A 13,536-nucleotide genomic window follows, 5' to 3' on the forward strand; every position below is an offset into this window, starting at 1 on the left:
CCAAAGGCAATAAATTCCTGAAAGATAATTGGATGATGTTGTAAATACAGATGCCTGAAGATAGTTCTGCAATGGAGAATGACACTAGCTTCTGCAGTAGTTGATAAAGTAGATACATAATAATACTGAGAAGGGTATGAACTAGTAATAGCTGTTAAATGTTTACACAGATTCCTTTTGTGCCAGTGCAGCTACCTCTGTTTGAAAACCAATACAAAGAAGTTAGTATAATCCCCTTGACATGGACATACTTGTCTGAGTATAAAGGCATTTAAAGCTTATTTCCATCAATTTTCCTAACATTTCCAAGAATTACCCTTGTATAATTGCATCAAGAAATGGTAGTAGTATAAATTTAACTTCCAGGTATCATCAGATAAACAAACTATTTTGATCAGTATAACAGCCTGAGTTTAGACAAGTCTTTAACTAATACAAAGCATTGTAATATTAGTAGAACAAATAAGGAACTTTGCAATAAAACACAATTTCACCAAAAACTTCTAGTTTGTTGAGCCGGAAGTTTTTCACTCTAAACATCTCAATGAACTCATGCTGAGTCCCAAGCGGAATTCTCGTATATTTGCCCCAGAGTGACAAATGCTGGTGCCTATTGATGCTCACTGCTGTGCTCAAATGACAGGGACCATGGGAGCTTTATATCCTGGGATCTGGGCCATTCCTCTGCTGGGAAACAAGGAATTTGGGAGCTGTCTGCAACAAACCCCATATAATTGACAGAAACATTGTTTTCACAAAGCTGATGCAGGCACAGGAGCTCTTCCTCACTGCAAACTTTTAAAAATATAATTTCAGATTTCAGTTTTACCGTGTCCCTTCTTTTCTCCAAAATTAAATTTCCTGCAAGTTTTTCATTAAGCTCCATCTAAAAGAGCAGGATTTTGAAGTCATGTTCTTTAACAGAACAGACCTAGATGATTCATGCCTGTTCCTCTGTAACAGTTGTGATCTGTGAGAAAATGTTGGAATTATAGTTCCTAGCATTCTTAGGTCTTAATAATCTATGAATCTGTGATGACAATATAAACTCTGGCAGCTAATAATATTGACCCATCCTTACAAATTAGTTTACTACCTGCTTTTATGATGTTATTTAAATTTCTCCTGATCAAGTAAACTATTCGCCCATCATTCAGGGCTGCATTTAACCTTTGCTACATGTCAAATTCATAGTGTTGAAAGGAAGGCGATTTTCTTTTAAAGACTAATTCTTCTACTACAATATTTAATCAGTATTGTTGAAGCACACAAGTGCTGACAGAACATATTCAACAATAGTACAGCATAAGCAGCACTTCCAAGATCATGTATTATTCTTTCAGATTTGTTTTTGGGCAACTTTAAGACAAAGTGTTGGCAGATATGAACTTTGTGAATTGTAAACTGATGAACAGAAGCATCGTTTTCTTACGTACTGCAGAACAGTGTTTCCAAAATCAAACTGTATGTAATCCATTAGTACTAAAGTAAAGGACTCATCAGACAAAGTACTCAGCTTATCTATTTATGTAGTTAGTGCATTTTCTAATACTCTCAAAGGATAAAACTAAAAATTAGCATAAATGCGGGACAAGGAAGTTTTCTAACATTTTTCTTCCACACCCATGGACAAGCCACAAAACCCCCAGCGAAGACACTGAACAAGTGCAGGAATTCCATACGAGCTGGTGACTGCACAGCTCATGCCACATTCTAGCTATCTGTCCTTAGAAACCAATGCTTAAAGCAGTTCAGACATTTACTCAAGGACATTCATATGCTGGTAGGCATTAAGTTTTGTGAAGCTGCAGGACTGATCTATTAGGTTACAACTATATTTATAGTGATGTAACTGGTGTCATGCTGAGAAGTACAATCATTTATTAACTGAAAAGTTCAATTGATACAAATCCTTCATGTAGACTAAGCTTAAATAAAGCTGTCCAGAGCAACTTCTTAGCTTGACACTGCCTTTCCCTGCCCCAGCAACACACCTCAAAATATGCCTTAAAAGAGGAAATGGAAAGTAGGTTGCTAAAGCTGGCCATGTCAACTTGACATCAGCAGAAAATCCCCCTGTACAGCGCTTACCCTTTCAGAGCTACTGCAGTCACTAAAGCAATACAGAAGGAATGAATTAGAATGAAAAGCCCATATTGAAGATAGAGCACATCTGGCTCATCTCTATGTGGACATTCCAGCTAATTTTTTTTTCAATAGTTGAAAGAATTTCTCCTGCCAGACTTCAGCGCTCGTCTGAAAAACACGCATGAATGGTGTTTCTTTCATTTGGCTACATAAGTCAACATGAAACAGAACTTACACTCACTATGTTTATAATTTTTTTTGATCATACATACCTGGTTTCCATCAATAGCATAGTCATACTTGGTTGCATATACTTTTCCCACAGATACGGCAATAGCATAAGCAACAATTGCAATGGAAAAGGAGGCTGCTATCATCTGGGAAAACAGGCTGACATTTGGAGGTTCGGGAGGCAAAAATCTAGCATTTAGAAAATATATTAGTGTTACCAACTTTGATCAAATTCTGTTCTTACTGGAACTGTCAAGGAGTTTGAGGTGGAAGCATACAGGTTGCTTATAATATGAAGTATAATGTTTCAAGTTAATAAAAAGGTGGAAACAGCCCACTGACATACAGAACATGCTTATCTAGCTCACCATAGCCCAAATCCTGGTGCTATTAGTCAGCAACAAAGCTCCCATTGTTCTCAGCATGACTGAGATTTGGCCTTATGATAGCAAAGTGGAAAACTACATTTTTTGAAGCACTGAATAAAGGATGTATTGAATAGTACGATGAATTACATAAATATGTTAATGACACTCCATACTATTGTTAACATATTTCTTCAGATCTCAAAACCATTTTATCCCCTACTGTGTTTCTACAAACTTTAATTAATCAAGCCCTGAATACCAAATGGAATGTGAAGGTTACTACTGTGAAGTGCTCTGAATCTTTCAAGTGAAAGTCTCTACCAATGTAATCCTCAGCATCCTTGCTCCTATGACTGTGGAAGTGACAAGATTGATTGGGATAACAGTAGTGACATGAATACGAACCACAGTGGGATAAGTTAGGTCTACAGAAACTAAATCTATGCAGAATTTCTTTCTTAAAACTCCTTATTTTTTAGCATTTTTCATAATCACATAGTCACTTCATGAGCATGAAGCAATTAATTATCAGATGAACTTAATGAATCAGATAGACATTCCTAAGCTCATTTTACAGAAGGAAGACTATGCACTACATTTAGGTGGCAGAAGTAAAACTCCAGATCTGAGTTCTAAACTTAGGTTACAGCTCTCAGTGTTTCTTTCATGTCTTTTCTCTTAGCACTGTCATTTTTAGCCAGTTAAAATAATATCTATTTCCCAGAAAGCAAAGACACTCACCCTCTTGGAATGCTCTTAACAATGCCTGCATTGTATTTTTTTTCCAAGTCGGCAGCATATGAAATGCCAGTTGCTACTATTGTCTGCAATAAAATAAAACAAGAGTTTTAAAACTTAAAAAGGTTTCTTGTCTTCCTGTAGCTAGACCCATCTATTTTATCTGTTTTCAGATAATGCCCCTTTGCTTACCACAATAACTTCTATTGGTATAGGTATTGGTATCTTGTGTTTGAACCGATCATTTAGTTCTTTAACTACCATGCAGACAAAAATGGTGAGGAGTCCAGCAATAAGATCTGCAATGTTGGTGGTACCAATTTTTTCAAATGTTTCAATAAGAGTCTGAAAAATAAAAATGACAACGTAAAACATGCTCGTGTCCACTTGAAGAATGTGAAAATACTCATGAGATGATCTAGATCCATGGAGTTTTGGAGAAGGCCAAGTAACTTCTTTGCACAGGCTTGGAGAAGCCTGAGGGTAATATATTGTCAAGGTGCTACAGAATCAGTTTATTAATTTAATGGGGAATTTAACAGAAAAAGCATAACTGCAAGAATTGTCCACATGGGGGGCTTCTGCTTCCTGATTTTTAGGCAATTAATACTAAGTAATTAGTACCTACCTGTAATTTACCTCTACCTGTATTGGAGCAAGGAGGGGAAGATCTACAGCTTCTTCACTTTGATAAATAGCAAGGGAGATCCTCATTTTTCTAGTCAAAAGAGAACTACCAGAGCCCTGGGCAAAAGTCTGGTTCACTATGTGCCCCAGTACATGTGGTCTGTGGATTACATGTTTCCTATTTCCCTTGCTGACATACAGAGAATGAGTATGAACAGGTCCTACCAGGCTGTGAAGAATCCTACAAGTCAGAAAAGCAGTCACTAAACTTCACCTTACAGTACATTAACCCTCCCAGCAGAATTCAGTCCCAGACTGGAGCACTCTCACAACTGGGCTGCAACAGGCAGCTGCCTTCTCTACCCTTGCTATGCCCTTGTTTGGTCCTATTGTTTATTGCAAGTAAGTGTAAGGAAAAAACAAGAAGGGATGATTACAGAAAAACCACAAATATTTCTCGGTCCTCCTCCTAAGCATCAGGGTAGGTCTCACCCACTGTCTCCAAGAAAATGTGATTATTCCATGCATAGTGAAGCTGTAACAGAATGATCTGGTAGAAAAGGGGTTAGAAACTTCTTGCCCCCAGGTTAGCTACCCCAGTACTGAGTTGTTGGTTTAAAGAGAAGGGGAGGTTTGCAGCAGCAGCACCCTACTGAAAAGACTCTGGTTTTGAAATAAAACACCTAAGTGTTTAATCAGCTATGTTTTATAAGCTAAAGAAGAAGCCTTCCTCAAATCAGATGCCCTCCTTTGGATGACTGAAGCCATTTCTTGCCCATTGTACTGTTTACGGTGGATCCCATTCTTACTGACCATCTCTTTCACTGCCCAACTTCACAGGGAAACAGTAACTTCCTAACTTTGGGCTGTGGATTCTGCTAATGTTGGACGTTTTAGTGCTGCAGTTTGTTAAACACCGCTTTTGAAGCAAGTCCAGAATTTGCTGAAGCTGACACAACCAATCACTGGTTGAGCAGACCAGAAATCACAATTTCTCTGTTCTACATGCATCTGCAAACACACTGACTTGACTCACCTGTAAGAACACAGAAGCTTTGAACTTTAACCTACAAAGTCAGGTTTGCAGGAGCTGGAAGAACCATGTAATTTCTTTTTAAAAATGTCTTCTACTATATGTACCACCCATTCAATAAACATAAAAAAGAGACTGAAAAAAAATGCTGGATTAACAAGTCCATCACCCTGCCAAGTCTGCTCTAAGGTATATTAGACAGTACTTTGTCTCACCTAATTTTCCTTGTTCTGAGGGAAAAAGTTTTCATTAATTCTGAAATGGCCCATAACATAATACCTTTTTCCCCCAAAATAGTACATGTGATTTTTTTTTTTTTAAATTTTACCTTGCTGCTTGTTATAGTCACCTTATTTTGCTAATCTAGATGTCTGATGTTTAGATTTTTGTTAGTCTGGTTGCCAGAACTGGCATGTAAAATCTCTAAATACATTTTTTTTTTCCTAGAACAGCCTCTTTTAGAAATCTGCTATTCTAATATGAAGTGCTATGGAAGATCTAAAATACTGTGAACCTGAATAGTTTCATGCTGAAGTCAGTGACAAATTCAATCATTTTCTTGGGAAAGAATACTATTCTGTAATATAACACCTCTAGGAATTCAGTATTTCTGTAATGCAGCCAAGACATTTCTCCATTTTAACATTTTCTCCATTTTTATCATTATCAAATCAACAAATGGGGCTGTGATAGCAACATTTAGCCTCACGTTTGCTAACCAGTAAGTACCTGGCCCAAGAATGGGAGTCCACATCCTTCTTTAGGTTATTCACGAGCACGGCTACACTGTGGAATGGAGAACAATGCCCTTCACCAGAATGACGCGCTTGGGACTGGCCAGTTTTGGGAGATGACCTGACAGTGTTAAGAAATGATGAAATATCCTTCACAATAAACCAGAAAGCAAGGGGTGGGACAAAAAGTAGTCTCCAGAAGTGGAGAACTGTTTTGCTGGATAATTACATTTAAACTTTATGTGAAAAACTGCTCTGCCTGAAAAAGGCAGCAGTAAGACTTTCTGTAAGTCTTTCAGTAAGACCCCAAAAGCAGCTACTTAGAGCCCCACAGCTACAAATGAACACCTGCAGATCTTCATGAGAGTGAGAACTAAATGAATGCCCTATACTCACCCTATATATATGAACCATTCCTGTGTGAAATGGAAGCAGAAGATAAGCAATAATATAAAAAAAAATCTGTCATAAACCCAAAACAGATTAGAAGGGCATACTTACGTATATTATGGAGAGGACACCATTATAATTTTTAGTTGAAACATTCAGGACTATTTTCAATTGTGACACAAGCACTTGAAAAGCAGCTGCAGTTGTGAATCCCCCAACTAGTGGATCTGCAAGGTACCTCACAATGAAACCAATCTGGAGGACTCCAAATATTACCTGGAAAAAATCATGAGGAATAACAGCTTGTTGAACAACAGAAAGGTACATTTTTATTGGGTGGTTTCTTATGCTTTGTCTTCTCTCTTTGTTGATACAATCTTAGGACTACATTCCCCCATTTCAGCCTAGTGTAGCTTAGTATTGTCCATTCCAGGAACTAAAGGAGACCTGAATAAACGTGTGAAAGGAATCTCCAGGATATGCACCATTAGCACTTAGTTTCATACAGATCTTTTGGTCTACAATCGCATCGCTATCCTGTTCTCTGCGCTCCAAGTCAGGCTGTCACAGACTATGCCCAGAATACGAAGAATAATCCCCCCAAAGCTCTTCAGAGTTTGAGATAACTTTACTCCATTTTTGTGTTTTGCTACAGGAAAATGTCTGACTGCCTTAGTAGGTATTTTCCTGCCATATGTTTTCCCATTAAAATGTCAACCATGTGTCTTCAAGTGAACTATTTTACCTGTAAAATTCCAACTAGGAATGTGAGAGTACTAGCAATCAGCACTCTCTGTGCATCTCTGGATTCAGTGTCTATCAGTGTGCCAGTACTATTAGTCCCTGTAGCATTAATGCCTTCTATGAGAAAATTCTCATCAGGGGCCATGCTCAATACAACAGATCCCACCATCAAACTGACTACAGGAAATGGACCTGTAATGAGAAACAAAACACACTAAAGTTTAATATACATTGAAAAGAAGCATTTATCAGACTAGGCAAGAAACTCTAAATCAGAAAAACCATTTAATATTTTAATTGGGCTACATTAGCAATATTAGGGGGCCCAGAGCCACAGCACTGCCTACATGACACAAAGATACAATTCTTTTCTTAAATAAGTTGTGTTGCACATACAGGTAGAGGTGCAGTTTCATGCTTTGCTTGAGCCAACTTAGGGCTGTACCAAGGCCAAAAGGAGCAACATGTTCAACATGTTCCAACCATCTCCCTTGTATCAGCACCACAATGAGACAAAGCAGAACACCAGTCCAGGTGAAAGCAATATTTATTTGAGTTTTGGGTTTTGTTTGTTTGCTTGGGTTTGGGGTTTTTTCCCAGGTTTTTTGATTTGTTTGTTTGTTTTTGTCACGGTTAGTTTTCAGCTGATCCAGAGTGCCACATAGCTACATGGTCAGGGATCCCAACATGATGGTGGGTGGCAGGAACACGGGGTAGGACCACATCTTTTGGTGGCAGTGTGCTATTACATTGGCTAAAGATGACTGAAACTATACATTGGGCAAGACACAGAGAGAGTGATCACTGTGTCAGCAACACACAATCTAAAACTAATCATATTTGTTGCAGTTATTTATTAAAATTTTGCAGAAAAGGAAAATGTCTCGAAATGTCTTAAAGAAGGATAAGTTAATTTTACAGATATCTTAGAGGACACTTCATGAATAAGAGTATTGGGAATAGCATAAAAATGGAGTGCTTGATAATCTAGGAAGTAGGAATGCCACCATAAATAGACTTAACAACTTAGATCTGGATAGCAAATGTGAGCTGATAGGTAGGGTAGAAAGAGGTTAACAAAGTTGAGAAAACATACAGAGGCATTTGATGCAGCAGAGAAGAAAGTTGAGGAAAAAGCGTATTACCATGCCAAAGCTCTGGGGGGTGGAAACAATCTATTATTAGTACAAATGAACGAGGAAACACTAGATTTTGTTAGAATGAAGAAAAAGGAACTTCAGTGATCAAACTGTAACAAGAATTTTAAATGTGAGAACTGACAGGAAGCAAACCTCATATTTAAAAGTATTCAGAAAGAATCAACAAGGTTTACCCATAGCCTTGATGTGAGGACCTAGAGCAAGGCTGGAGCGCACACACAGGTTCTGGGTCTCTGCGACAGGCAAGAAGAAGATACTGTCCACAGTAATCAAAAAGGATGCAGCAAGTAAGGCTTGTAGAGAAGACTAAAAGAGCTCTGTTTTAGCCATCTTGAGCTTTAGCTGGTAGACAATGTCTGTCATTCATACTGCCTACTGAGGCCTCGGTCTTGTAATTTCTTGCATAGGGTGTAACTAAAGATAAGATTTAAACTTCAGCACAAATTCAAGCAAAAAGCAGGGGTGCAACTGAAGTTAGCTATTATGCATAATTGCCTGTATAGAGAAGAAATAAGCCTTAATTTCCCTAGATCCACCAATATTAATGTTCAGCATAGCCAATTTGGTTCAGAAAGTTGTTATATTGTATGAAATATGAATGTCTACAGTAAGGATTAACATTTTGTAATAGGTAATTCACTGTAACTTGAACACACGGAGTTACCAACTGAGATGTGCCTTGATGTTCCCAGGAAAAAGTATGTCAGGATGGGAAAAAAAGCAGAATAGAGACCATATCCAACAGGGACTGCAACCAGCAAAGCATATGCCAAACCTGAAATGATAGATCATCAAAATATCAGATTTAAAATCTCTCAGTAAACTACTATCTTTTCTAGAATAGACTTTCAGAAAGATTTACTGCTTTTGTCCAGATGCAATTTAGAATGTGTTTTGTCTGTAAATCAGTTGCAGGCACATAGATGAGTATCAATGACTGTAAATGACTGTATATCCCACACTGGTACTTGGATGAGTAAATACTGAACTTTGTTCCTATATTCACATAGGCAGTACAATACACAGGCTCAGATGGGAAGTTTAAGTGGGGAACATTGTTGCAAGGGTGAAAGGTCTGCTCTTGAGAGAAAAGAGGGATATATGAAGTGCTCTAGTTATAGACAGAAATTTCAAGCACAGACTCTGAATTATTGCTCTGAAGCACATATACAAATATGCTTCAGTGTGTTCAGCCCCTGTGAAAATCAGGCTACTTCTTTTTCTAGTATCAGGTTATAAACTGAACTACCAAAAATAACTCACACAAATTTGAGAGTTTTGGTTCTTCTTCCTTTGTATACCTGTGCAAGCTGTCAAATCCAGCAAATAATAATAATAATAATAATAATAATAATAATAATAATAATAATAATAATAATAATAAAGTTGCCTTCAGTATCATATGTTGGCTCCCATTGCAGAGTATAGTATGCTCCTTCAAAGATGCTGCAAAAACCTGTAAGAGTTGGAACAACTGAAGTCCTGGTCATACTACTGTGACTGGTGGGAGGGCTGCAAGCAACACACATAGCTGTTGGGAGTTAAGGACTTCAGGGACCTTAAGATCCCAGAAGCCTCTTTTTTGGCAAATATTTGGCAAATTTTCCCTATAATGCATGTTTTAAAATGTCAGAACTATTATATTTTTTAAAATTATAGCTAGGTTTAGATTTGCACTTATTTGTTTCTTCCTTTTTTTTTTTTTTTTTAATACATAGATGGGAGGCCAGACAGTATATTTCAGAAATTGGTTTTACAAATGGATTCTATTTGACAGAAAATCAAGCCACTGAAAAAAATAAATGAGAAGGTTCTAATCAGAGCATAATAACTGTTAAAAGTCCATCTAGCCCAGTTCATTTTAAAAAGGCAGGGGAATCCTCTAACTGTGCCACTACCTTCAGCAAAGATCTTCCAGCTCTGACACTCTCTTTGGGAATTTCTGTGGGAAAGAATCACTTGTTTTATTCCTCAGGTCACCCCCTGCCTGAAGCAGAGGTTTGTAATGCTTTTTTTCTGCCAGTCTGTGCTTTCCTACCATGCTCCAAGGGAACAGACAAGAGGGAGTACTTGTGGCTAATTGGGAATGCGTAAACTTCTTTGTTTCTGATGTAAATCTTTGCCCCCTTCTGCAAACACTGAACTTTCACTGAGGTGAAGTGTCGGTTGACACAGCTAGCTTTGCCTGCCCCAGTCCTCAAAAATTGTGAAAATAGTGTAAGAACTCTATTGAGATGAAAGAAATTAATGTGGTGGATGTGTCAGAGTTATAGCTAGTCTTGTTTTTGACGTATGCTGCCTCAGGCTGGAAGGTTCAGCCCTCTGAGTCTTCCTTAAGTAACTTATTTTAATTAATTTCTGCTTATTTCTACCACTTTCCTATTGATTCATCTACTGAATGCTTTACTAATAAATGCAATAAGGAAGTAAGGAAAACTTAATATTGCAAGCCATGTACCATGAAAATCCACCAAGTTTAAATTTTTTTTTAAATGCCACCACCTCCTTAAGGGTTATCTGCAGATATCTGAACAACCTTATGAGGTGAATTTTAAAGAGGAGTAGGTATCAAGGTTGCATTATTTTAGGGCAAAAACCAGATTTTTGCAGGCAGTTGCAGGAGAACTATAGACTTAGATAACCAAGAAATAAGACCACAAAACCTACCTGATTCATCACAATGTAATTAAAATTTTAAATATCAGAATGGATACTCTTTGAGTAAAACACCTGGAAGAAAAGTTACATCTTGATAGCATCTCAAAGGAAATTTAAATCTTCTAGCCAAGCAGAGGAGAGGAATAAATTAATTATTTATTGCAAAATAATACCTAATATCTAGTATTAAATAACAAGCCTCAGATTTGTAATTCCATCTGTATAACGTCCCTGTGTTGAGCCAGCTCCCACATAGGAAGGTGCTGGAGAGCGGGGCGCCGGCGTGCCTGGCTTTACCTTGAAGGGTTGCGACGAGGCCAGTGCTGAGCCCCGAGATGATGTCGCTGATCAGCCACTCTTTCGCCCGGTAGTTGGGCAGCCACTCCAGGATGGGCAGAAAGGACTTGGCAATCTGAAAGGCCCTTTTTCTGGAACATCTGCGAGAAAAACAAGTAATGAACACACCCCACGGGGCTGCAGTTGGAGAGCCCCAAGAACCCCGAGACCCCCAAGCTGACAGAGAGCGGAGCTGAGCTGATGCGCACCAGTCATCCCTTGACAGAGACTGACATTGTCGTGTCTTCCAGACAGGGACGGGGCACGAACTGGTGCCAAAAGTGCGGTCCCTGAAGGAGCACCCCGCCGGCGGCTTCGATATGCTGAGGAGCAGGGACGGGTCTACCGACGAGTCTGGCGTTGTTCGGACCACTCCATCCCTCGGCGGGCGGAGTTCGTGGGCGCCGGGACCGCGCTTCTCCCGGCGCCCCCGGGTCCCCTCCCGCGGCCCCACGCCCGGACCCACCTGCAGGCCGCCTGCGCCCGCTCGCGGAGCGTGGGCGGCAGCGGCGGCCGCCGCTCGTTCTCCTCCTGGAAGCCCGGCTCGCTGTAGATGGGCCGCGCTACCACGTAGTGGCTGAGCTCTGCCGGCGGCTCGGCCGCCCGCCCGCCCGCGGCCATGGCCCCGCCTGAGCCGCCGGGCGGCCAGAGGCGCCCGCGCCGGCCCCCCCTGCCGGCCCCGCCGCCTTCAGCGCTGTCCGCGTCCTGAACCGCGGCTCCGACGGCTCTGCCCGCTCCCCGGCCCGGGGCAGGGACAGCCGGCCCCGCCGCACCCGCATTTATTCGGCCGGCCACGGCCCGGCGCTTTATTTACGGGCAAACAGAGAGACCCGGCTCCGGGCCGGCCCGGGCGGCGCCTCCGTCCGCCCTCCCCCTGCGGCCCCGTTGCCCCCTCGCCAGCCCCGGTCGGGAGGGCGCTCCACGGAGCGACCTCCCCCCACCCCAGCCCCTGCACGTCCCGTCCCCTCGGGCGGGGGATGCACTTCAAAGGCGGCGGCCCGCGGGCAGGAGCCGGGAGGTGTCGGGGGTCACCGGGAGCGGGGCTGGCTGCACGCACACGGACCCCGCCGGCAGGTGATGGCCTCGCCCCCTCCCCACCTGCTGCCCTGAGGAGCCGCCGGTGGCCGGCCACAGCGCTCGCTGTTAAGGCGAGCCTGAGGGGCTGAGATAGGACGGGCCGCGCCTCACACGGCTTCGCCTGCACCGAGTTCCCAAAGCCCTGCTGCATCCAATGGCCCAAGTTGTAGGAGTCGGCTGCCTGCATAGATACAAATGCCTAATAAACAGCATCTGCTCTCCAAACCACCCCGGTGGGAAGGAAAAGTGGTTTGGAGCCTGCGGGCTCTGTGTCACGCCTGAAACGACAGAAGTGGCCCGGGGCTGCAACTTCTGGTTTCCCCAAGGAGAATGAACTCCTTGGCAGCCCTGCTGAATTTAGGATTAGAGATAGGACTGAGGCTGAAAAATTCAGTCTTGCATGCTGAATACTACTTGCTACAGTGCAGCTCTTCCATGCTATGTATGGAAGACAACCCAGCAAAGATCTTGGAGGAGTGAAGCAAAATATGTGTCCTACTCCCCCGGGAGACCTTCTGAAATCAGAATCAGTCTCAGTGTTTCAGCTAACAGCAAGGACATGCAGAGGAAACACACTGAGGGTACTGCATCAAGCAAAGTATTTCTTCAACGAACTGCTCAGGCATGGATATTCTTAACCACCTTGGTTTCAAAGCAGTTTAGTATAGTCCTAACTTCAGACATGTTTAAGCCAACATTATTAAACTGTAAAGAAGCTACTTGCTGAAAGTATGCTTTGTAGCGTTAAAACATTTCAAGATGTCTAATTCTGCAACTGGCTTTCCCTCTGCCGCATTGTAAGGAACATCAGGGTAAACTGCTGACCTGTTCTGATCTGAGCCATGTTGTACCTGGCAGTGAAGCACCCAGCTTCCCAAAATGAGTGTCAGCATTTTGTAGAAATTAACACAGGAAGACTACAGTTAGAAAAATCTGAACTGACTGTAACTCACACTCCTTGCAAATTTGTTTCCTGCAGCACGTGTGTCTGCCTTAACAGAACTCCAAGAACTACAGCACCTCATGAGATGAGATGCTGTAGGAGCATCTGTACAGATGAGAACTCTGTAGAACCATGCATATTGGCAGAAGTACACAAGCTTGAGGACAAGAGGGTTCAAGAAAAAAAAAAAAAACAAAACACCTCCCTCTGTGTAACACAATGCATTTACCAGAGTTTGAAAAGACAATTATTTGAGGAAGAGGCTTAAAAATGCAAACCCTAGCTCAGAATGGATCCCATACAGAGACCAATCTGTGTCAAATCCGATGCAACATGTTTCTAAACTGTGACATTGCTGATCCCAGTGAGGATGCATCCCCTTCCTCTGGAACACTAACCATTCAAGCTA

The 13,536-nt window shown here is 41.5% G+C and overlaps 1 protein-coding gene across 1 annotated transcript in view; it reads right to left on the bottom strand.

Annotated features, from left to right (window-relative positions):
* The window catches only part of SLC26A4 (solute carrier family 26 member 4), a 25,786-nt gene extending 14,046 nt beyond the window's left edge, over nucleotides 1-11,740 (bottom strand). The window contains exons 1-8 of the mRNA XM_027890103.1: nucleotides 11,574-11,740; nucleotides 11,069-11,208; nucleotides 8,778-8,888; nucleotides 6,955-7,145; nucleotides 6,321-6,485; nucleotides 3,618-3,770; nucleotides 3,429-3,511; nucleotides 2,361-2,508 (exon numbers count right to left, since the gene is read on the bottom strand). Of these exons, the coding sequence (XP_027745904.1) occupies nucleotides 2,361-2,508; nucleotides 3,429-3,511; nucleotides 3,618-3,770; nucleotides 6,321-6,485; nucleotides 6,955-7,145; nucleotides 8,778-8,888; nucleotides 11,069-11,208; nucleotides 11,574-11,728 (1,146 nt within the window). The 5' untranslated portion in view covers nucleotides 11,729-11,740. The remainder of the gene's footprint in view (nucleotides 1-2,360; nucleotides 2,509-3,428; nucleotides 3,512-3,617; nucleotides 3,771-6,320; nucleotides 6,486-6,954; nucleotides 7,146-8,777; nucleotides 8,889-11,068; nucleotides 11,209-11,573) is intronic.
* Nucleotides 11,741-13,536: the final 1,796 nt, after the last annotated feature.

This window comes from Empidonax traillii, unplaced genomic scaffold (assembly GCF_003031625.1).
Source record: "Empidonax traillii isolate 1590-97213 ecotype Southwest subspecies unplaced genomic scaffold, ASM303162v1 scaffold277:size2070623, whole genome shotgun sequence".
NCBI classification, from domain to species: domain Eukaryota; kingdom Metazoa; phylum Chordata; class Aves; order Passeriformes; family Tyrannidae; genus Empidonax; species Empidonax traillii.